At 41.2% G+C, this 26,297-nt stretch overlaps 1 protein-coding gene across 6 annotated transcripts in view; it reads right to left on the bottom strand.

The window, feature by feature from the left end:
• Nucleotides 1–26,297, bottom strand: part of PCGF5 (polycomb group ring finger 5) — a 103,121-nt gene that overhangs the window by 23,621 nt on the left and 53,203 nt on the right. For 5 of the 6 annotated variants that reach the window (XM_067552826.1, XM_067552824.1, XM_067552828.1 and 2 more), the window contains one exon: nt 23,670–23,766. In XM_067552826.1, the coding sequence (XP_067408927.1) occupies nt 23,670–23,766 (97 nt within the window). The other variant, XM_067552829.1, reaches the window with a different exon arrangement.

The following is a 26,297-nucleotide window of genomic DNA, read 5'->3' as shown; positions in this document are numbered from 1 at the left end:
CTCTCCTCCCTCTGTTTCATCTCCTCTCACCAACAGAAAAGCAGGCTGTTCAGAACCTGGACAACAAACAGGACTCTAAGGCAAACAAATAAGGTATAATGCAATACTACTAGGGAAACAAAACAATTCTAGAGTCACTCAGAGGTCACATCTCAAATGCAGTGCCTGCTGTTGGATTATTTGAGTTGTCTGTAGCACACACTACCTGCCCTCACAATAATCAGTCATGTAGAAGGAAAAATGCACTCATACACACACCTTTAATATTGAGGGTCAAAATTCAATGAAAAGAGCATGTTATTTTCTGGAAATCATGGTAGATCTCTTTGTTAAAAATACTAAAGCACCAATTAACATTTTACTAACATCACTATTAATATTTTCTAAACAAAAATCCCTTAAATTTTCCATCCCTGACTCATGACGCGTATTATACATCATTAACTTGCAAAATGGCAATGTAGAAAAGAAAGCTGTTTGAAGTTTTATGTGTGCATCATCTGAAATTCCTAACTTCAGTTTGTTTATTTTGACTCTCAGACTTTAAGGCCATAAGTGACCATCGTGATCACCTAGTCTGACCATCTGCACATCGCAGCCCACAGAACCCCATCTACCCACTCCTGAAACAGACCCAGATCCTCTGGCTGAGTTACTGAAGTCCTCAAATTGTGATTTAAAGCAGTGATCCTCTGACTGAGGCTCACGAGCTGCAAGTGGCTCTGTAATGTGTCTCCTGTGGCTCTTTGCAGCAGAACATGATATTAAAACACTATGTGATTTAATTATTAACCAATCTAAGTTATTAACCAATCAGGATGTTTTATTATGTTATTAGCCAGTTGCAGTTGATAAAATAATAATACTTGCTTAGTCATTTTGCTGTGGGAATAATATGAGTAAATAAAACAATGAATTCACACTACTGTGGCTCTTTTGGGTAATGTTCATTGCTAATTTCGCTCCTGAACCATGATGGTCTGAGTATCACTGATTTAAAGACTTCAAGTTACACAGAATCCTCCATTTACTCTAGTTTAAACCAGCAAGTGATCCATGCCCTATGCTTCAGAGGAAGGCAAAGAGAACACAGGGTGTCCGCCAATCTGACCTGGGGGAAAACCCCTTCCTGACTCCAAACATAGTGATCAGTTAGACACTGAGCATGATGGCAAGACCCACTGTATGAAATCCAGATTGAAGCTATTGCATTTCCTTTGTTTAAAAAAATCAGTTATCTTGTCAAAGAAAGAGATTATGTTGGTCTGGCACAATCTACCTTTGTAAACCATGTTGTATATTATCCAAATTACTGATCACCTCTATGTCCTTAACAACTTTCTCTTTCAAAATTTGTTCCAAGACCTTTCATATAACTGAAGTCAAACTAACAGGCCTATAGTATCCTAGATCATTTTTCCCTCTCTCTTAAAAATAGGTACTATATTAGCAATTCTCCAATCATAGGGTATGATCCCCTAATTTATGCAGTCATTAAAAATCCCTGCGGCCTTGCAATTTCATGTGCCAGTTCCTTTAATATTCATGGATGAAGATTATCTGGGCTCCCCAGTTTGGTTCCATTAAGCTGTTTGAGTTTGACTTCCACCTCAGATGTGCTAATTTCTACTTCCATATCCTCCCTTCCATTATCCATCCTGCCACTACCCCTAAGCACCTCATTACCCTTATTAAAAACTGAGGCAAAGTATTTAGGTGTTGGGTCATGCCTAGACTATCTTTAATCTCCAGCCCATCCTCAGTGCTTAGCAGTCCCACTTCTTTCCTTGCTTTCTTTTTATTTATATGGCTAAAGAACATTTTACTATTAGTTTTAATTTCCTGTGGAAGATCCAACTCTCCTTGACTTTTGGCACTTCTCACTTTTCCCGTACACTTTCTGATCTGAAAGAGGTAGTTTTCCTTACTGATCCATCCCATTTTCCATTCCTTGTAGGCTTTCTCCTTTCTCTTAATAACCTGTTTGTATGCTTGCTCGTATAGTTTGGCCTACACCCTTCTCTACACATTTTTCCCTCTGGCTTGGGATGCAAGCTTCAATAGTTCCTGCAACTTTGACATAAAGTAATTCCAAGCCTCCTTCAAATTTAGATCGAATTCTTCAGTCCAGTCCTCTTCCCTAACTACTTCCCTTACATTTTTTAAAGTTTGTTCTTTTGAAATCAAGGATCCTAGTTGTGGAACTATTTTCATTTATCCATCCATTTAGTTTAAACTAAATCAGATCACGATCACTTGACCAAGGCTGTCCTCTACAACCTGTTCTTCTATGAGGTCTTTGCTACCAACACTAAATCTAAAATGGCATCACTTTTTGATGGTTCATGACTATCTGGTGAAGAAATCTGCCAGATATCATATCCTAGAATATCCGAGCCATACCATTATTAACAGCACTCATCCTCCAAACTGTATCTGGGAAAATTAAAGTCTCCCCAATCACACAATTCCAAGTAAAAAATATTAAAAGAGGTCTCCTATCCATATCCAAATTGGATCCTGGGGGTCTGTAGCATACCCTAAGCACTATCCCACTGGAGCCTCTGTTACCTTTCTTCCACCAAGTGATTTTGACATAAACAGATTCCATTTAATTCATTATTCAACTGTACAATAAGATATCGTTTTCAAATTTCACAGAAAAAGAAAACTATGGTACACAACCTTATTCTCTGACTGAGACATGCATGCCAAGTTTCAGCCTAAAAAATATTTATAATATATGCCTCCTATAGAGTGCACGTCTGTTCACTATCTTTTCCTCTGAGGGGTAAAAAGTTAAAGAGAGGAAAGACGTGATCTTTTAATTGGGGAATGGATAAAAGCCATTTCTACAGATAGTTATCTTCTTGTAGTAAATATATGAGAATTCCAGATTCTCTCTTTATAGAAAGTGTGTCTAATTTAAAAAGATCAAATTAGATCGGTCACTGAAGCATTTTGGCAGGAGATAACCATATTACCTTTTGAACTTTAGTCCTGGACTATTGTGTCACATTGTGAAGAAAACCCTACCATGGCATTTTTCATATTTTAGGCACTTTTACAAATCATTTACTAATTATTTCTCAACTTCCTGCCATACCAGAAATGACACTCCACCAACTGAAATGGGTTGCCCCAACAGGCCACGGAAGCTGAGAAAGCAATCCTGCTAGGCTGGAGGGAAAACAAGAGTCCCAGGATGTTGATACACCCCTGCTTTGATAGTTATCCTAGCCCAAGTGGTACTGAGGCCCTTTCATACCCTCAGGCCTGGTTTACACTGGCGACGTAGGTTGATGTAAAGTCACTTACGTCAACCTACGTACACCTGCTTCTACACTGGCACCACTGTTAATTCAAATTAAGTCGCCTAGAAAATCGACTTAATAAGACCACCTCTGCAAGTGGTATAGCGCCTAAATCGAATTTGTTAATTCGATTTAGTGTCAGTGGAGACACAATTTCATTTAAATCGAACTTACTGGCCTCCGGGAGGTATCCCACAATGCCCCATTTTGACCGCTCTGGATAGTCACGCTGTGCTGCTCTGTGGGCACGCTACCAGGAAATGTCCCCTCCCCTCAAGCCCCAGGAACATTTGAATTTTCATTTCCTGTGCTTCCAGCATGGAGAGAGATTTGTCACTGTTCTCTGCATGGCTACTGCAAAGCCCAAATGCGCTCCAGCATGGAGTCGACCAGAGGTCTTAGATCTCATCGGTCTGTGGGGCGAGGAGTCCATTCTGGCTCAGCTCAGACCCAGCAAAAGGAATCTGGACATTTATGGGAAGATATCCCAAGGTGTGCTGGAGAAGGGACACAAGAGGGACGCGCAGCAGTGCTGCGTGAAGATCAAGGAGCTGCGTCAGTCATATCCGAAAGCCAAGGAAGCTAACAGCTGTTCTGGCTCCTTGCCCAAAACATGCCGCTTCTATGATGAGGTGCATGCAATTCTCGGCAGCGATCCCACCACGGCGCCGTCCCGCAGCATCGATACCTCCGCTAGGTCACAGTCCATGGACAATGATGAGGACTCCGTGGACGAGGAGGACGAGGAGAGCAGGGTGCATGAGAGCATGCTGTCCGTTCTCCCTGAAAGTCAGGACATATTCCTGAACCCAGAGCAGTCCAGCAGCACACAGGGCAGCACTAATGATTCCAGGGAAGGCACATCTGGTGAGTTTTTTTTCTTCTTAGCAGTTCTGTTCTTTTACACTGGGTGGGGGGCATGAAGGGGATTTCAGGCGTTTTGGTGACTGTACGGGGGTTACCCAGGGAACAGTTTGTTTATGTGATGAGAAATGCTACGTTTATCATCAGTTGATATCTCACAGAAACTTTCATGATAATCTATTATCCTTCGCAAAAGTTTTCAGGGGAAGGCTGCCTTGTTCCTCCCTCCACAATAGGACTTTGTTGCAATCAAGGGAGCCTGCATCATGGCAGAACACTGCTGGTACCCTGCTGGGTCCAGCAAATCTTTGTTTTAAGCAGAGACTTCCCCCTCTTCCCCTCCCACCGCCAACATGCTCTCCACAGTTCCTCTCTGTAAGGGTTTAAAATACCAGCAGAGACTTCCCCCCCCCCCCCCAACTGTCCGCAGTGTCTCTCTGTAAAGGCAGACAGCGCATGTTTAAAATACCAGCAGAGACTTCCCCCCCACACCACGCTCTCCTCAGATCCTCTCTGTAAGGGCACAGCAAGCAGACCCTTCTGGGATGTCAGGAATGGAATGAGACTCTGTGTTTGCCCTGTGCACCGCATGGGGATTATTGTCTACATTGCTGCAGGGGATTGTCTACATTGTTGCACTTGTATCATTTTCTTCACTATGCTAACAGTGGCTATCTTGTTATTTTTTTTTTCATTCTGTAGACACCTCAGCCTTGGCCCCACCCTCAAGAAATGCTGCGGAAAGACTATCGCAGATTAGAAAGAAGGGGGGAAAAAAAACCCCAAGAGATGACATGTTTTGCGAGCTCATGAACACCTCAGCAGCCACAGAGACAGAGCAAAGAGCATGGTGGCTGACCTTGTCCCAGAATATGGACATGGATAGGGAGACTCACAGAGAAATGATGGACGATGATTGCAGTACCACGCAGGAGATGCTACGAATCATGTGGGACCAGGCAGACATGCTGTGGAGGCTTTTGGAGCTTCAGGAAGAGTGGAGGAAGGACAAAGTCACACTGCAGCCCCTCCATAATGCTCCTTGACCGAGGGCTTTGATGCCTGTCCCCAGCTGGTCCCTGAGGAGACTGGTTAGGCTGCAGTACATGCTCGCCTACACCCCGGTGGAGGTGAGCAGAAAGCAGCGGAAGCCACGCTGACAGCTGGCCAGAAAGCTAGCACCCTACCCCTTGAGACAGTGAATGAACACTCGCCTCCCTTCCCCCATGACTTGACTGTTCATAAATAAAGTTAATCTTCATTTGAACACGTTTCTTTATTAAATCATATCTTGTTCTGGAGGGATTTGATGGGTACAGATATCGATCGCGGGCGGGGGGGTGGGGGGGGAGAGGGGAGGGTGTTCACCAAAGGCAAACACATACAGGAACAGACATCAGTCCTGCATCTCATAGCAGAACCTGGTTTTCAGAGCTTCCCTAATACAAAACGCTACGCGGTTAGCTCTCAGCGCAGTGCTGGCACCTGGCTGCCCATAATTGGCAGCCAGTCTTTCTGCCTCCACAGCCCAACCCTGGGGGAACCTCTCATCCTTCGCTTCACACACATTATGAAGGACACAGCATGCAGATATCACAGAAGGGAGGTTCTTCTCAGTCATGTCCAGCCTAGTGAGGAGACTCCTCCATCTACCCTTTAAACGCCCAAAAGCACATTCTACAACCATTCTGCAACTGCTTAACCTCTTATTAAAACACTCCTTGTCACTGTCAAGGTGACCAGTGTACGGCTTCATTAGCCAAGGGAGCAAGGGGTAAGCAGGATCCCCCAGGATTACTATGGGCATTTCCACACCCGCAATTTGAATTTTTTGGTCTGGGGAAAAAAGTGCCCACCTGCATATTAGAGAACAGCCCCGAATTACGAAATATGGGCATGTCATACAGCTTCCCAGACCACCCCACACAGATGTCTGTGAAACGACCCCTACGATCCACAAGCCCCCCCGCAGGACCATGGAAAAGTACTCCTTGTGGTTTATGTACTCAGTTGCCAGGTGTGCAGGTGCTAAGACAGGGATGTGCGTCCCATCAATGGCCACCCCCTGCAGTTTGGGAACCCCATCGTGGCAAACCCCTCCGCTATGTCCTGCACATTTTCCAAAGTACTATCCTTCGTAGAAGAAGTCTATTGATGGCCCTGCATACTTGAATCATGGCAGTGCCCACTGTGGATTTACCGACTCCGAACTGATTCCCAACCGAGCGGTAACAGTCTGGGGTTTCCAGCTTCCACAGAGCGATGGTGACTCTCTTTTCCACCATCAGAGCTTGTCTCAAGCGAGTATTCACACGCTTCAGGGATGGGGCCAGCTCCGAGCATAGTTCCAGGAAAGTTGCTTTTCGCATACGAAAGTTTTGCAGCCACTGGTCATCACCCCACAGCTGCATAACGATGCGGTTCCACCAGTCTGTGCTTCTTTCCCTGCACCAGAACCAGTGCTCCACGGACTGCAGATGATGCGTTATAGCCTGCAGCAATCAGGAACTGTTCTGCTCGATGGCTTGCAGCAGGGCAGCCTTGGTGGCATCACTGTTGCCTGTGCTTTGGATTCTTGCTCTACTTCAAAAATACTCGATGATAAGCCGTGATGTATTTGTGACGCTCACAATAATAGTGCAGAGTTGAGCTGGCTCCATGTCTCTGCAGCAATGGCGAGCACAGGGAGTAAAAAACAGCACAAAAATACTTTTCCTGTTTGTCTGGGGGGTGGGGGGGAAAGGGGAAGCAGCGTTGCATCATGGGACGATGACACTCATCCCAACAGCCACCGCAGCTAGTCGCACTGTGGGATAGCAACCCACTGTGCACTGCTTTGCAATACAAATTAAGAGTGCTCAGTGTAAACACAGGAGACCTGCGCAAACAGCGTAGTGTATACATGCTGCTGCGACTTCTAAAAGTCGGCTGCTGAAAGTCGACTTAAAGTAAGTCGACTTCACTCGGCAGTGTAGACATAGCCTGTGTCAGCTCTGAATGTTCAGTGCAGCTAAGTGGGCACTGCTTTCTATAAGGTTCCAAAGCTTAGTTGTGCAGGGGTAGGGGCACATAACAGAAGTGGGAATATGCACAGTTCACCTAGAACCAACTCCATATCCTAAAGCAGCTCTAACCGACTACTAGAACTCTCCCCCAAGCCCCCCAGCAGCTCCAGCTGACTTCTACAAACACACACACTCCCTCTCTCTCTCTCTCCCCTTTTCATTTACAGAATGGAACTCCTGGTATTTTTTATTTTGTCTTCTAACCATGGTGCCAAAGATGTCAGTTCTGCTTATATAGCCAGATATGCAGCACACTTGGTAAGTTTTGAAATTAGCCCTGAGAGCTGGTTTTGGGGTCTACAATGATTTTGTTTTCTTTCAATAAGCAAACAAACCAAACTCAGCCATTTTGACATTTGCTCTCTCAGAAGCATAAATATTACATAAATCAATATATGTCTGAAATAAGAAAACAAAAAATAGCAGAAAAAGGAATGTTAGCTTCTGACCACAAACTATAGGGAATAAAAAAAAATTAGAAACCTATAAAAAGTACTTGTCACTTTCAGGTGTGCCTGTCAGAATAGTTCTATCATTCTAAGGTTTTGAAAACTGCAAGGAAATGTTTTTAATGATGCAACAAACCAATTCCAAAATGAAACCTGAACATCTATGTTAGATAATTCCAGAGTCAATCTTTTCTGCCATTTAACATAACAGTTCCTGTAAAAGCTGAAGCAAATATTTTAATAGAGTAATTATAGCCGCCTTTCCCTGCACCCAAAAAACAAAAAAATAAACAAACAAAAAAGCATATGTCATGTACAGAAGAGTATAAGACATCAAATATAAATACCAGCTTTTGAATGGCTCCTGACATTTTTATTTTTAAAAGACAGGATGAATCACATGAACAAAGCAATTCCCCACTATTAATTGTGTGTCACAAGGCAAAGTAAAAACTCATTCAGGTTCATTCGTGTCCATAGAGCAGGATACCAAAAGAGTGTGATCTTGCCTTCTTGGTGCATCCAAGGTCCCCATTGATTTTTGGAGCATACATAATTTTGGTTAGACATGGAATGCAGGAAAGGCCCAAAGTGATTTTAACAATGTATCTTCTTCCCTCAGAAAGCGAATCTCCATTTTCAAAATGGACATAGAATTTCACAGTTAACTTAACTTTGCACTTTAGACAGGCCCTGAACACTAGTAACTGAAAGATTTTTTTTTAAATAAACACTTATGGTAATTACTCAGAAGTTAGTTTATAATGATATAGTACTTATATTTCAAAGATCTAACTGTAATGTGTAATAACATAGTTCATTCACGTATCACTCAGAATTTTTTTTCAAGTGTAATAAACTACATCATTCATTTTTAGTTAAAAACTTCATAGAGTGTTTAATGCCATTGCACATAAAATATTCTTCCATTCTCAAACAATAAGGATAGGCTCTCTGAAAACTCACAGTATATAATATACACAGCAAGCTAGACAGACATCAGAAAACCCAGTTTGATATTTCTGCTAACCTGCTCTTCCCATTACTTTGAGCTGAACATATTTTTAAAACTGTTTTTATACATTGTAATTAGCAAACTACTTGTTTTATGAAGTTTCTTGTCAGACAAACCCAGTTACCCTAAAAGGGGTTTAAGGAAATTTTCCACAGAAAATTCCTCTTTCTGCAGTTCTAGCTTGCAGTCTTAGTTTTTCTCACCCTCATAATTCCTGCCTAGAGCACAAAATTATTTTTACAAATCAGACTGCTACATATTTCAGAAAATATATTTTTCAGATAAAGTGAAATTTACACATGTCAACGTAAACATATTTCTATTATATTTTTGTTTTCAGCATGTAAGTAGCAGTGTTTGTGCTACATACCATCTTCTGAGAGGACACAGTTTAAAAAAACATTAATTTTTATATATATAAAAATTAAAGAGAGAGAGAGAGATTCTTTCACCCCTACCCTCCCCAAAAGCTTAGAATGACAGTTTTCAAGATACTTATTAACCAAATTGGTCACATGCTGCTGAATATATCCTTGTCTTTTCTGTATATAATTTAAACATGTCATTCTCCCATGAACTGCTCTACACACAAACATCTAAACCATAAACTCACAGCCAGTTGTAGCTGTCACAAGGGAATAAGCAAATAAACAACACTGACATTAAGACCTGAATTTTTGTTCTGATAGTGACACCAGTATGGATATTTTCTTCATTTTTAATGAAAAGCTCTAGTGGCAAAATATCTGTTACAAAATAAGCAAAACCTCAGGCTACATTAGTGGTCTGTAAGTTTTTTGTTTTTACCCTTACAGAAAGCAAGAGACAGTTGCTAGGCAGAAAGAGATAGTAGGTAGTCCATCATGCTTCCTCAAAAATTATCATTAACATTAAACTACCTTTTCAAGCATGTGAGTCAGACATCTATTACAGCTTTTCCCACGCGATATTAGACAATTATAGTCAGTTTCGCCATGTGCACTGTACCTCAGAGAACAGTTAATTTCTTATCTGTTCATTTGGTTTGTTCAGATCCCTCTGAAAGCCCAGACAACAGGTAAATGTCTTTTAGCAGCACAGAGAAAAGTACCAAACCAAACCCACCAACTTAGCTCCTGTGATATCACTCCCTCAAGGGCCTCTATACAGCAGTCTGGCTGTCAGCCTTATATACTTTAGATAGAAGCTACCTGAACAATACAAATCCTGCAAATGTAAAGGAACTCCATGGAAGATTATTCAAAGAAAAACACAACCCCAACTCAAACAGCACCACAAAAACTGTGGGTTATATACTGTGTGGTATAGAGGAATACGGAGCAACAAAATTACTTATCCTTATTACACCTTTACTCTAGTCATCAAGAAACTCCAGAGAAGGCACCTATAAAAAGCCCAGAGAGTAACAGACTACAGTGGGCACAACTGGAAGACCTTGGAGGTGGTGAAAAGCTGTCAGGACATTGCATTCCCAAATCTGATACCCCTTTGGTGAAAAGGGCTGACCCAAGGGGAAAGGCAACATTCAGATTCTTCTTTAACAATTTTAAATTTGAGTTTCTCTTGTAGGACAAAATTACCAAAGTGATTTTTGCCCACTAAGTTTGTAGCCTTAAGGCATCTCGAACTGTACTCCAGGCATCCACAACAAAGATGGAAGTCCTGATGGTCTAACAGATGCCACTGCAGAGAAAAGTCTCAAAAGGGGGCTCTACCTAAGAGAAAAAGGGCTCATTAGTCTGCCTTGGAAACCTAAATTGTAGACAGCTGTGACAGGTTGCAGGGGCACTACCTGGTCTTTAGTAGACAGGGGATTAACTTCAGTTCAACTTCACCCTCCTCTTGGCCCCTGTACTCTGGGAAGAAACATAAAATAGTTGTTTGGGGGACACAGAGGGAAGAATGCCTGTAGAAAGACAGGGCTCCCACAGAACTGAGTTGAACTCTAGGCCACGGTTCTCATCTGTTAATTTTTTTTTGCCTATGTCAACTCAGCTTCGTGGAAAAGTTTTAAAAAAACTAAATATTTTCTGTGAAAATGTTCAAATTAAAATATTTTCACTTTGTTCAAAAATTTTCACTAAAATGTTTCAATGAAATTAAAATCGTCTTGTTTTGAATCATCATTTTGTTTCAGTTACAGGAGGGATTATTAGTGGAGAAAAACATATCAGAAAATAATTTTAAATTCAAAATAAAACAATTTTCATTTTGATCATTTCACTGAAAATTTTTAAGGAAACAAAAAATTCCATTTACTTCAAAAAGCCCTTTTTCATCGAAACATTTATTTATTTATTTTATTGATTTTATTTCTGTATACATCAACCCTTGAGGAAAAAACCTCACAGACTATACTGGTGTTTTGTTCTGCTATATCATTCTACCAGACTATACCACATTACTAAAGGCAGGATTGTGTAGGTCACACAGGCCACAATCCACACAGAAACTCTGCAAAAGTCATGAACTCTCTTAGGTGCTCTCTCTCTGATTTCCAGCCCACTGAAACCTTTGGACCCTCCCCCACATCCAGTCACTAGGAAAGTGGTATTCTTAAGCATCTCAAGATGCACATTAGGGTATGTCCAACTCACCCGCGTAGGAATATCTTCCCTTTAGGATTACTAGTTTTCATAGCTTTATCCATAATAATTATATCCACAGAGGGATGATAATCCACTCATGAAAAAACTCTGAAACTGAAGCTTCTTTCTCCTTTGGGTCAAAGACTGAAACTGTGAGTTGTCTTGAAATTAGAACAGAGACCATGATCATGACTGCTGATATACTTCATACAAGAACATTTTATGGGAGGACCTGCATTTCTCCCAATTATCACTTGACCTAGTAAGTAGTCACCAGGGAGAACAGCTGGTCTCCCAAATCTAGAAGGTCATCCAAGGATGGCACTGTAACTACCATTGCAGAACATGGGTAAAAAGTTTTGGAACAGCCACCCTAAGGACGACCATCACACAAACATTTGAGTAGGCAGTTCGTATTCCCTCATCTAGCAAGGCCATGGCTCCCTCCATGATGAACATATTTGAATGATTGAGCAAATGGGTACTAATTTTCACCCTAAAAGTTCCCTTCAGAAATCACAGAATTATGAAGACTGGATGTTGATAGGCATCTAGTCCAGCCCTCTTCACCGAGACAAGACTAAATATTAACTAAAGCATCCCTGACATGTGTCTGTCTAACCTGTTCTTAAAAACCTCCAGTGACAGAGATTCCACAACCTCCCTGAGTAATTTATTCCAGTGCTTAACTACTCTTACAGTTAGGAAATTTTTCCTAATGTCTAACCTAAATCTCCCTTGTTGCAATTTAAGCCCATTAATTCTTGTCCTGTCCTCAGTGGATAAGGAGAACAATTTATCACCCTCTTTATAACAACCTTTTATGTACTTGACAACTGTTATGTTCCCCCTCAGTCTTCTCTTCTCTAGATTATGATTCTCAACTAGGGCAGAGGTCTTCCAGGGGGTACTCAGCTCATCTAGATCAGTGTTTCTCAACTTGGGAGTTGCAGCCTTGAGGGGGATCATGGGATAGGTTTAAGGGAATAGCCAATGAAAGTACAAGATTTATATTCCAATCAATTAATTTTATAATTATATGGTAAAAATGAGAAAGTAAATAATTTTTCAGTAATAGTGTGCTGTAACATTTTTTGTATTTTTATGTCTGGTTTTCACAGAAGTGTAGGACTGGAAGGGACCTCGAGAGGTCTTCTAGTCCAGTTCCCTGCACTCAAGGCAGGACTCAGTATTATCTAGACCATTCCTGACAGGTGTTTGTATAACCTGCTCTTAAACATCTCCACTGACGGAAATTCCACAACCTCCCCAGGCAATTTATTCCAGTGCTTAACTACTTCCACAGTGATGAAGATACTAAACAGAACCAGACCCAGAATTGGGGTCCCACTTGATATGCCCTTTCAGCTTGACTGTGAACCACTGATAACTCCTCTCTGGGAATGATTTACAACCAGTTATGCACCCACCTTATAGAAGCTCCATCTATGTTCTCTTTCCCTAGTTTGTTTACGAAGGGGTCATGTGAGAACGCATCAAAAGCCTTACTAAAGTCAAGATATACCACATTTACTGCTTCCTCCCATACACAAGGCTTGTTACCCTGCCAAAGAAAGCTATTAGGTTGGTTTGACATAATTTGTTCTTCACAAATCCATGCTGACGGTTACTTATCATCTTACTATTTTCTAGGTGTTTGTAAATTGATTGCTTAATTGTTTCCTCCACTATCTTTCCGGGTACTGAAGTTAAACTGACTGGTCTTTAATTCCCCAGGTTGTATTTATTCCCCTTTTTGTAGATGGGCATTATATCTGCCCTTTTCCAGTCTTCTGGAATCTCTCCTGTCTTCCAAGACTTTTCGAAGATAATCATTACTGTCTCAGATATCTCCTCAGTCAGCCCCTGGAGTATTCTAGGATGTATTTCATCAGGCCCTGAAGACATCTAACTTGTCTAAGTAATTTTTAACTTATTCTTTCCCTATTTTAGCTTCTGATCCTACCTCATTTTCACTGTCATTCATTAAGTTAGATGTCCAATTGCTACTACATTTTTTGGTGAAAACAAACAAAAAAGTCATTTAGCATTTCTGCCATTTCCACATTTTCTGTTACTGTTTCCCCCCCAGACTGAGTAATGGGCCTACCCTGTTCTTGGTCTTCCTCTTGCTTCTAATGTATTTATAGAATGTTTTCTTGTTACTGTTTATGTCTCTAACAAGTTTAATCTCATTTTGTGTCTGGGCCTTTCTAATTTTGTCCCTGCATACTTGTGTTATTTGTTTATATTCATCCTTTCTAATTTGACCTAGTTTTCACTTTTTGTAGGACTCTTTTTTGAGTTTCAGATCACTGAAGAGTTCCTGGTTAAGCCAGGGTGGTCTCTTGCCACACTTCCTATCATTCATCTTTCCTACGCAATGGGATAGGTTGCTCTTGTGCCCTTAATAATGTCTCTTTGAAAACTTGCTAGCTCTTGTCAACTGTTTTTCCCCTTAGACTTACTTGTTTCTCATGGTATCTTATGTACCAACTCCCTCTGTTTGCTACAGTCTACCATCTTGAAATCCATTATCTTTATTGTGCTGTTTTCCCTCCTACCATTCCTTAGAATCATGAACTCTACCATTTCATAACCACTTTCACCCAAGCTGCATTCCACTTTCAAAATTCTCAACCAGTTCCACCCTACTTGACAAAATAAAATCTAGAACAGCCTCTCCTCAGTAGCTTTCTCCATCTTCTGAAATACAAAACTGTCTCCAATACATTCTAAGAACTTCTTGGATAATCTGTGCCTGCGGTATTATTTTCCCAACAGATGTCTGGGTAGTTGAAGAGGAAGTTACCTTGTGCAGTAACTGTGACACTAGGCCCAAAACAGCCAAGCAACTTTGCAAGTTGCAGGGCCTAATTCTGACCTTTCAAGATATATTATAGGAAAGTACAAAGGTAGTGAGGATCATTCCTTGTAAGTAGATTAAAGCTTGGATACGCAAGTGTATTGTTCGTAGTCATTTGATGTTATTTACGTATCTCATTAAGAGGTTAGCAATGTAGATAAATTGCTTTCCTGTCTGTCACTGTTCTATTGACTAAGAGTTCAAAAGGAACATATGAACATTTGGATGGAATTTTGAATATAACAGTACTATTGTTTATATTTCTCTTTGAAGTTTAAAAAGTGAATACCTGTGAATGGTTGTAAATGGCTAATTACCTTATGCTAATGTTACTAGTTACCAGTGTGCTCAGGACATAGGAGATGGTACTTCAGAGTCCCAAGTAATCATCTATTAATTGTTCAAGGAGCTACCTGCTGTCAAGAAAGTATTGGTCAGCCTGCATGGATCTATAAAAGACTCTAGGGGACTGATCCTTTTTATCTCAAATCTGTCCGAGCTTGTCAGGAAAAATTTGGATTGCAAGATTGAGATCCCAGCACCAGTCTGGAATCACCCTGCTAATTCTCAAGAATTTGAACAAACTCTGCACATGGACTATTTAGTCTTCATTCCTCTGGATCAACTCATCTACAAACTGAAGCTGTGAATCCAAGGACTGAAACCCATTCAGATACTGGATGTGCACCAGAAGGACTATACAAGCCTACGAACTCCACATTTCTACTGGAAACCTGACGTGTATGGACTTTCCAATCATTTGTATGTATGTGATTGCTTTGATCCTTTAACACTTCTCTTATGGTTTGTTTCTTTCCTTTTATAATAAACCTTTAGTTTTAGTTACTAAAGGATTGGCTGGCGGTGTGGTATTTTGGGTAAGATCCAAACTTATATTGATCTGGTACTGTGGCTGGCCCTTTGGGGTCAGGATAAACCTTTTTGGTAAAGGGCATAGCGTTTTTAAATAACTGGTCTCTTTACTGGACCTAGTGGCTGATAGGGAGCCAGAGACTGAAATGCAGTAAGGGGGGCTGTGTATATTTTTATTTTAGCTTCTTGATAACCAGTGTGGGGAATCAGAAGCATTGTTTGTGGCTGGTTGGGAAGTCTGACTTCAGTGTCACTCACCAGTATCGGGAGAATCTGCTCTCCTTTTGCAACCTGCCCTGACCTTGGCATTTTCAGGTGGCTACCCCAGGCATGGACGCGACACAGTAACAATGATTCTTCAAGATGTGTGTCCCCTCTAGTTGCTCCACTGTAGGTGTATCTGCCTCCAGATCCTCTAATCGGAGATTTTTGGTAGCAGTGTCCATTCAGCTTGTACGTGCGCTCTCTCCCCCTCGTTGTCTGCTTTGGGGCTAGCGCTGCACGGGCGAACCCCCCTCAGTGCCTTCTCTATCACAGAGCCCCTTAGGGAAAATGCCTAAATAGAGGGGCAGAGGGTGGGTTGTGGAGCACCCATAGAGAGACACATTTTGAAGAACCATCGTTACTGCACAAGGTGAGTAACTTCTTCGAATAGTGTCCCTATGGGTGCTCCACTATAGATGACTTCATAGCAGTAAGCCCCATGGAGGGCTGGGGCTTCAGAGTAGAGTCTGTTTCTATAGAGAGTACCATGGAGCTGAAGATGGCATCGAAGGTCGAATCGCCAGTGACTGCATGATGTTCTGCAAAAGTGTGGGCAGAGGCCTAAGTCACTGCTCTGAAGATTTCCAAGATAGAGACATCTTTAAGGAATGTGACCAAGGCAGAAATTGACCTTGTGGAGTGCATTTATACTCTGGATGGAGATAACAGGTTGCATCCTTGATAACAGTGATTAATGCAACCAGAGACCTATTTGGACAGTCTTTGAGCTGATATCGCAGAGCCTTTGGATCTTTCTGCAAGCGAAAGTAAGAATTTAAGGAACATCCTGAAGTTCTTAGTCCTGTCCAAGTAGAATGCTAGTGCTCTTCTAACATCTAACATATGCAGAATTGCCTCCCTGTTGTCACAATGCAGTTTGGGGGGAAAAAACAAGAAGATGGATTAGCTGATTCACATGGAAAGCAGAAGCAACTTTAGGTAGAAACTTGGGATGCAGCCTCAAACTTACATTGTCTTTAAAAAAAGACTGTGTATGGTGGGGTGTGCCATTGGGGCAGCTATTTCTCCTATGCTCCTAGCTGAGATGATGGCAATTCGAAATGCTATCTTCATGGACAGGTGTCTGAGAAAGTTGCCATGGGTTCAAAAGGAAGTCTAGTCAAAGGCCTGAGAACTAGGTTAAGATCCCTGGCTGGAGCGGGTGATCTGACATGCAGGAAGAGATTCCCAATGCCCTTAAGGAATCTATGGATCAGTGGGTGAATGAACACCAAGTATCCGTCTACCAAACAGTGGAAAGTCATTATCGCCATGAGATGTACCTTAAGGGAGCTGAGTGAGAGTTTTGACCTCTTGAGGTCTAAAACATAGTGTAAGATCAGAGGGAGGGAAGACAAGGTTGAGTCTATGTGCTTAGAATGACAACAAACTTGGAATCGTTTCCATTTTTAAAGGTAAGTATGTCAAGTGGTTGACTTTCGGCTGTGTGGCAACACATCCTTCACCTCATCAGAGATTTCTACCTCCAAGCCTTGGTACCAAGAAGGAGCCAAGCCTGGAGGCGGAGAACCCACAGGTGGGGGTAAAGCATCAGCCCATTGTTTTGAGAGAGCAGGTAAGGTAAGGGCAAATAGGAACTGGAGGACATATTGCCATCTGTGTCAGATAAAGGAACCAGACTTACCTTGGCCAGGAGGGGGCAATCAGAAGAACCCTCATTTTGTCTCACAGAATTTTCAACAGGATCTTGGATAGAGAGGAAACAAGGGAAAGGCATACAAGCAGCTGCAGGCAGTTCTTGGCCTGTATCTATGAAATTCATAAGGGTTGTGAGTTTGTGCAGCAGGAAGAACACTCTCACTTATTCTGCATCAAGGTCGGCGTTGATAAATTCCAGTCGCTGTACCCAAGTTAGTGTCTATTTCTGTAAGTTGAGCTGTAGGCTCAGCTGCACAAATGTAAGCATAGTTATCTGGGTGGCTTGTATGGCATCCTCAAACGAAGGAGCCTTAAGGAAATGGTCATCTAGATACGGATAGATAGCAATGCTTAATGTTTGTAGATGCGCCACTCTGCCAGAGGGAACCTTGGAGAATATCCTGGGTGCCAATGAGGGGCTGAATGGGAGTGCTGTGTACTGATAATGGTCCTGCCCAAAGGTAAACTGTAGGAATCTCCTGTGAGAGGTTGTATCGAGATATGGAAGTAGACGCCTTATAGGTCAAGTGCAGAAAAACCAATCTCCTCGCTCTAGAGTTGGAATAATGGCTGCTAGCATGATCATTTTGAACTTCTGTGCCTTCAACGTATTTGTGTAATGACCTTAGCTCTATAAGTGTTCGGGCCTTTGACCAATCCGTCAATGTGCTTAGAAGAGGAGGTCTGAGAGGTGATGGATTGGGATGCTGACTGCTTTTGTTTTTTCGCTGGACCTCTTACACTGCTGCTCATAACAGTGCTGAGATGATGGGTACTGAGGAGGTTGTGACCTGTGCTGTGGTTGAGAGCTAGATCTTCTCTTCCGTCCCTCAGTGTAGATTCCCAGGAAGTGTAATGTGGCTGAGGAATCCTTCAAGGTGTGAAGAGAAAAGTCTGCCTTCTCTGTGAAAAGTTTGGACCCATCAAACTGGAGAACTTTTGCAACTGTTTGAGCAACCCAAAAAGGTGTAGCCAAGAAGCCTGCCTCATTACCACTGCTGTGGAGACAGAGGCCTGGCCTACATTGCCGGCAAAATTCGACAGCAGTTGACGGGAGTTATGCAAGTGATGCAGAGTGGCTTGCATAACTCCTGTTGACTTTGTAACTTCCCTTTAGCGCGCCGTCTCCACTGTGCTGCACCAACAGGAAATGCGTACCTGTTTGCGCTATACTGTTGGCCAAAATCTTGTTTTTGAAATATATGTAAGAACAGAGCCACAAACACCCTCCCCCCTTCCCACCAAAAGGCACATCAGTCTGAATCAAAAGCTAAAACCTCAAACTGACTCTTACTGGTCTACCCTTTTAAATGTTAATTCAAGTCTGTCTGTACTTTGTATAATTTTAAGATTGTTTGTAAATGTCTGTACTATGTCCACTGGCCAGTTTATCTGTTAATTTTACCTGCTTCCAATATATTTGTAAAAATCCTATTCTAAGTACAAAAGCCACACTGTGCAATGTAATGTATCTATCTAATTGTGAAAGACACTGTCAAAAATGAAATAAGGTTTGCTCTAAAAATAATATGTAAGTTCTTCAGCTAGGAGTTGGCCCTGAGTGATTGAAGTGTGAATGGCTCAGCAATTGAGTTGGGTGTAGACAAAAAGAGTGATTGAACAATTGGTCTGAGTAAGGGATATCGAAACAGACATGAAGAAAACACCAGCCTCACCTAAAACGCTTGAGGGAAGATGAAAGAAGCAAAGATGATCAAATGGCCGAAGAGGAGCCCACCCTGATAACTTTGGAGCCAGCCCATTTCAAAGGACAAAATCTGATCAGGCTTGCAACAATGTGGGTGATTGAGGATCACACCAAGAATGCAGTGGCAGCATGACAATGCAAAACCCATAGACTTACATGGGGTCCTTTCCCTATAAAATGGGACAAGAAGATGAAGGCTGGAGGTTCGGGTCTACAACATCACATCAGCCAGGAGTACCGATGCGCATCGGCAGAACCTTGCTCCTCATCCTCATGCTCTAGTCACCTGGCCAGTGACTATCATGAGCACCAAGAAGCTGGTAACTATGACATCTGGAAGATCCCTGTGTATGTTTGTCTGTCTCTATCTGTGTGCGCCTGTCAGTGTGTGAATGTGAATGAAAGCATCAACTGAAACATGTCTCTGTAATTTGTAGTATTGATATAATGTTAATACTGTTTTCCTAGTGTTTACATTATTATTAATGCTATTTCACTAAGTAGAGCACAATATTAATGTTATTACAGTGTTGATACTTTTCTTTTCTTTGATACTATCTACAGAAGTTTCTGTGTTCACAATAAATGCGGCTTGTTGCCTTATCCCCTAATAAGATCCTGTAATACTTGTTATTTGGGTAACAATACTCTTTGAGGAGGTGGTTTTATTAGATTGACATCTGGATCGATTGTGCATGCCTTCACTGCCGCGCAATAGAACCAGAAAAATCGATCTGACGGCAGCAAATTTGCCACTGTCAGTGTAGACATAGCCAGAGTGGGCTGCTGTATCGGCTGTGTCCAGTGCCATCTGTAGTGCCATTCTGGCTATTAACTGACCCTCTCTGATAATGGCTGAAACTGCTCCTTTTTGTGTCTCTGGTAAATGTTCAGAAATGTCTTGAGTTTCCCATATTTAATAAAGTCACATTTGGCTATCACAGCTTGGTGGTTTGCAACTTTAAACTGCAATATGGCCGATGAATACACCTTCCTCCCACAGAGATCTAGCCTTTTCCATTCCCAGCTATATGGGATTTAGCCTTTTCCAATCCTGATTGACTTGGCATGATGTCACTTGCCTCGTGCATTAATCACATCCACTCCTATGGAGTTGAAACAGGAAGTCTGCCTCTTTGGGAGGGACATAGTATTTTTTGTTGGCTCTCTTGCAGATTGGTGCAATGGAGGTTGGTGTCTGCCCGATGACTTTGGCAGGATCTAGAATCGCCTCATTAATTGGGAGGGCAATTCTGGATGAGGAGGAGGTGTGCAGAATATCCATCAGCCCGTGATGTGTATCCGCTCTCTCCTGTAGGAGAATGTGCATCTGCCACACTGATCCTGAAAATTCTTAAAATCATTATCTAGTGATGGTGGGGGAACCTCATCTGATGGAGACGAGGAGGAGTTTGCTGGAGGAGTAGCTTTCCCTTTGAGCCCTTCTTTCTGTTCTGCAAAAGCTTTCTCCTTCTCTGGTTCAGGGGCTCAGGGCAGTCAAGTTGTAGAAGACTGTCTGGTGGACTCTCTGAGAGACACTGGATGGCCGCGATGTGTGAGATATGTACATCACCCAAGGATTCCTATACAGCCATGTGGGGAAAGGTATGGGAGGTGTCCTACCACAATCATGGGTCGGCTCAATGGAACCTTGCAGGAGAGGCACCTCCTGAAGCAGGGAGAGCCGGGCATGCCCCTGGGGTGGGTGTGTGGCTATCACCCTTTAGCAGTGAAGGATGCAGAAGAAAGTTCTTCTCTCCTCTTCTTACTGGAAAGAACTTCAAGAGTCTTCTAAACTCCCCTGGAGGGGAATCCCCTGAGAAGGGGCAGGAAACATAAATTGAAGTTATTTTTCTTCTTCTTCTTTAGTTTATTCCTTACTGGATAAAAAGGAAACATTAACTACTAAGAAGAACAAAAGAACAGGAACAAAACAAAAAGAACAAAAACAACTACTACTTATGCTAATGACACGGATAAGGAAGGGACAACTGCTTGCTCTATTGGAGGCCAAAGGCCGTGGAGAAGGAACTGAGGGGGGTTTGCCTGCACAGTGCTAAATAGCCTTGAAGCAGATCATGAGGGAGGAAGAGCGCATGCAGGCTGATTGGACAGTGCTACCAAAAATCTCTGATTAGAGGCGCAGATACATCTACAGCAGAGCACCCATAGGGATACTACTCGAAGATGTCCCCATCACCACCAAGTTCTGTGCTTTCAATGACTTTGTTAGTTGTTTTAGTTGTGCTGTAAGCAAGTAGTTTTTAAGTGAGGTGAAACTTGGGGTATGCAAAACAAATCAGACTCCTGAAAGAGGTACAGTAGTCTGGAAACATTGAGAACCATTGCTTTAGACTAAACACACCCAATTTTTTCAATCTTTCCTCAAATGTCATGTTTTCTAGACCTTTAATCATTTTTGTTGCTCTGCTCTGAACTTTCTCCCATTTGTCCACATCTTTCCTGAAGTGTGGTGCCCAGAATTGGACACAGTACTCCAGGTGAGGCCTTATCTGTGCTGAGTAGAGTGAAACAATAGCTTCTCATGTCCCTTACTCCAGTAACCACTTGCACCTACCACTAACATAAAATGGTTATGAGGCAGCAAATGGAGGCATAGCATGAGACAAGTAAAATTCTAAGGTATTACAAAATGGTTATTTCTGTGTAGTCCTAGAAAGCATACGTTGGCCTCCCTGCCATTTAACAGAAAACACAACACTGCAACTAGAGAGCAGATTTCCCAGATAGGAGCGATTCAGAAGGTTTAAGAAAAACAAATATAACTGCCATTTCAAAGCACCCTTCACTGAACAATCTGATCCTGACAGAAAGGTGAGAGAGAAGAAAAGTATAAATATACAGAAAAGTTCTTAGTCTAGTCATCCAAGAGAACTATCATAATGGGCAGGACACAAACAGACACAACCAGAGCCCTGTATAGCAGGAGTGATGTCACCAGAGTTTTACTTTTCTCCTACTCCCTCTGCTAGTAAGAGAACTTACAGTTTACCCATCTATCTGGGCTGACATAAAGGACCTTGGAGAAACTGTTCTGGAGTGCAGCTCCTGTTAATCTCTGAAGCTGCCAGTATATTGGTGACACGATCACAGAAAGAAAAGAAAGGAAATGGGGGACAGAGCTAGGGCAGGTGCAAAAAATAAAATGTGATTTTAAAATAGTAATAGATATTCCATGTTCTCTCCATGAGGATTATAGCAGTGAACTATTTTTGCATTTCAAACAAGCTACAGAATTCTATATTTCATATACAATTTTTTCTCTCCATAGTTATGTACATAAGTGTGAACATTTTCTAGAGGTAGCCTTCTTAGTCTAAACTGGATCAAGGAAAAGCTGCTCAACAAGGCAGATAGGACAGATAATTTAGGTATTGGAGGTTTATGCCTTTAACTGTATGAAATATATTTTCATAGGCGTGCGCAGCACATTTCATTAGGGTGTGCACACATTACCTAGGGAATTTCACCTGCATCCTTATTTTTCGGCTATGGCGACCTGACGCCCGACGTCTTACCCGCCGCTGGAAAAACCACCAGCGTCTTTATTTTCGGCGGCAGCTCACGTTGGGCACCAGGTCGTTCCCTGCCACCGGAAAAACTGCCAGCATCCTTATTTTTGGCGGCAGCTTGCGTCCTCCACCACGTCATTCCCCGCCGCCAGAAAAAATACTAGCGTCCTTATTTTCGGCGGGTTTCTCGAGCCCTGCATTAGGGTGTGCCTGGGCACACCCGGCACACCCCATGCGCACGCCTATGTATATTTTCACATCATGACAATTCAAAACTCTGTTAAACAATTGTTTTTCTTGAAACTTTGAATTCTTCTGATGCAATCTTATGCTGAAACGAAGGTGATAGGCAACTTATAAATATGATAGAGAGAAACCAAGAAGCATGCCATTGGGAATGGAAGCACAAACTAATTTTCTCCTGCTCATGAAGACCAAAAATGTGACAGTAATTAATTCTGCTGTGTCTATTTCATATAACATTCACAATGGGTTTCTTTAAGAATGGAAAGCACTATGTCTACTTTTCTCATGTCTGCTAAAGAGGGGATTTCTGTCTAACTTGTGCCTACTGTCTTGAATAAATCGAAGTATATTATGGATATTTAATTCTACATTTTAATGATGCTTGCATCCAGGTGGAGTGTATATAAAATTGTAATGCCAATTTACAGGCCTACATCAAGCAATCATCTACATAAGTAAACTTACTGTATGTAATTCTTGGTGACGCTGTTATCTGGAAAAGGGAAACTTATTAGAGATTGGATTTGAAATAGCACCCAGCAACTGTACAAGTGCATTCTGGAATGTTTGAATTATGAATGAACAACACATTGAAAGGATGAGGAGAAACAACAGTAAATTTAAATATAAACATTAGGCTACAGAGCAATGGAGAGGTGACAGACTGTTAAAATGCAGTAACGATAAACTTAAAATAAACCTATTAAAAGAAGAGGCTTAGAAGCAAAACTGGCAGTTTTGGAAGTGCTTTCTAAGGAATACACAGAGTTTGTACCACTGCTCCTTTCCCAGTTGCAAAATAGGCTTATAATATCTAATGCAGATATCAGAAGTATTTTTAAAGTGCCTTCTCCTTTTAAGGGAATTTATTCTAAATGGAGGTTAGTCAAACTACAATGGTCATCTTTCTTTCCGTGCATTTGAAAATAGGGAGTAATTTAAAGGAGGGGGAATTGAAACTTTTTTGTTAAGCAGTTTGCTTCTGGTGAGCTGTACTGCATTATACTGCTGTACTGTAGTTATATTTGATATTCATTTAGTTTTATTTTCAAGTAATATCAAGGGTGCCTAGAGCATACACACAGGAGTACTTTTCAGCAGTTGTATAAATTAAAAAAATAAAAAGAAATTATGGCATTTCCTTAGAACAACGAAGTTATTAAAAAGACTGTTAAAAACTTACAATTGCATTTACTAAGTCTAATTTTGTTTAATGTCATCTTACCTTAACATTTCTAATGGATTGGTCTCATGCACCTGATTGCCACACCTGGGGCAGTCATTGCTCTCTTCAAAGTGCTGAACAATACATGTTTTACAAACTGTAACAAAGAAAATATTGTGCGTTAGTAAGGCCTTACTTAACTTGCGATATTATGGAAATTACCAATTCTGCAATATTAGGATTCCACTGCAATTTTGACAACGGGAGCCCTGCTGTGCCCAGGGCTGACAGCAGGAGCCCCTGTTTTCAGCCCTGGACCCCTTCTCTCAGCCCAAGGCAGCCAACAGTGGGAGCCCCGCTCTCAGTCCCATGTTCCTGCTGTCAGCCCCAGGCCTTTGCTCTCAGCCTCACACAGCCAACAGGGAAAGCTGCTGCTCCCAGGCCTGGCTGGCCAACAGTGGAAAAATCACAGAAAAGTAATAATGGACTTTATCACCACAAATAATAAGGTCCATTATTATTTTCCCCAATTTTCCATGGCTTGTTAGAACTCAGCTGCATATTTTTGACAATCATCCCACAATTCAAGTAAGGCCTTATGCATTAGGAAAAAATATACATTGTGACAGTGTAACTTTTAGATCAAGAAATTATTATTGCTCACATATGGATTTCAATTAAAAAAAACATATTAATGCTGAATGTTTCTTGTAGCAGGAACAAGAGGGGTATTTTTTAACATAAGTAATTACAATGCACCATTAACTTATCTGTTTCTTGTTCCCCAAAATGATGACTAGCTCTGAGCTGCTGAGATATTACAGCATTGAGCCAATATATGTTAGGAAAGTACTATTCATAAGTATGTAAAGTTTTTATTTTTGTTTTATATTCTTCACAACTTTGCACAATGCAAAATCATGCCACATAAAGGACATAAAAAGCCAGTTCAGAGAAATGCATGCTGTGAAATCTCAGAAAAGCAGGAGCCAGCCACGATTTTGGAGGACCAGAAATGAAAGTAAGTTTGCAATCAGTTATGATACAGAATTCCTATATTATCCTTGTTATGCTGGTGACTGAAAAATTTGTCATTTCCTATTTTCTAAAAGGGTAACAAGAAAATTATAAAAAATTGTTCCACAAGTTGAAGCTAGCTATTTTCCCCTCCAGATATATGGCCTTTAATAACAGTGACGGTAGAAGAACTGGTGAACATTCAGTACTTGAACCATAACATCAAAATCATCAGAGGGGCATGGATATTGCATTAAGATCAACGTAAGAGCCTGCAAATTTATATTAACTCAAACACTGCTATAGTTTTTCATCAGAAAATATCGCACTCTGGTTGCTTCCAAATATGATAAATTGCAGATTTTAGCTTCATTAATACAAAAAATAGAACATAAGTTGGCAAGAATTAATAGGTTTGCTATTATTCATTTGTTAAAATGTTCTGGATACAGATTAACTCTCTTCTGTGTTTGTTATCGTTTTTCCTGAACTGAAATTAGAACTGCAAATAGTTTTTCATTTATTAAAGTATCTTCTGAAATTCTGTTATAGCAACTACTGCAATACTATTTTGTAATTTCTTTCAATAGTTCTCCAAAGAACTAAGACCACTTCTGAAACAAAAACAGTGAACTCTAACAATATGGGGATCTTTAAGGGACTCCTGAAATCTTCAGAAAACAAGCATTTTAATAATCTGGAAAACCAGCCCAGGAGGCTCTAAAGTCTGTATTCACATCTCCCCGAGTCAGGGATGCAGACTTTAGTGCCCACTGGCTGGCTCTCCTAATTATAAAGATTGATGGCTGGCTTCCCAAGTCTGGATAGATCTAACAGCCAGGCTGCGCTGTAGGTCCCCCATAACTGTAATGAAGTAAGGAGGATCTCTTGCTGGCAAGTCCAGCAACAAGGGCACACCTGCTGCACTCCAGGCTTGTGACAAAGAGTGAGAGGAGAGAGCAGATGCTGCTGGGGGGTACAGTACAACCCTCAGGACACAAACGAACTTTCATTATCTTGGGATGCATGCTATAAAGTGTTAATATGGAATAGCAACAAACAGTAAGCACACACACTTACTACACAGAACTTGTTACAGCAATCAACAATAAAATATTTTAATACTTCTGAATGTTTAAATACAATTTGATTTTCATTGGTATGAAAATACATGCACAAAACAAAACTATCTTACAGAGCAAAAATTCTTCAAAAGGCTTAACTTGATATTCTGGTCTTGTTTGCTCTGATATAAACTTTTTTATATCTAAATCTCTTAAACATGAATACTTCACTACTGTTATTTTAGGGTCATATGAATATATTTACAAACTATTATAGAAAACACTATGCAATAAGTCATCAATACTCTAAACTTTCCAAATAAAAAACAGCTATAAAATCTACATAAGAACGTTAAAACCCTGATCCAGCAAAGCACTTTAAACACGTTTTACTTTAAGTACATTAATAGTCTCAATGACTTCTTACAGATCTGCAGTTAAGAGCTTTGTAATTTGGTTTTATAAAAGTGACTGATAATGACCTCTGCATGCAGCTGAGAATAAGCAAAAATATTCTCATCCTCCAAAAAAGGACAGATATCAAGATGTCTTGTGTTGGAACTAGAAAAACTTCACTTTCCCAAATCCCAGTTAAAGAAATAAGTGC

The sequence above is a fragment of the Emydura macquarii genome, unplaced genomic scaffold, assembly GCF_026122565.2.
Source record: "Emydura macquarii macquarii isolate MOO-44397 ecotype Brisbane River unplaced genomic scaffold, CSIRO-AGI_Emac_v2 contig_1390, whole genome shotgun sequence".
NCBI lineage: Eukaryota > Metazoa > Chordata > Testudines > Chelidae > Emydura > Emydura macquarii.
The sequence above is the reverse complement of the archived record's forward strand: the minus strand, read 5'-3'. Positions and strand labels throughout refer to the sequence as shown.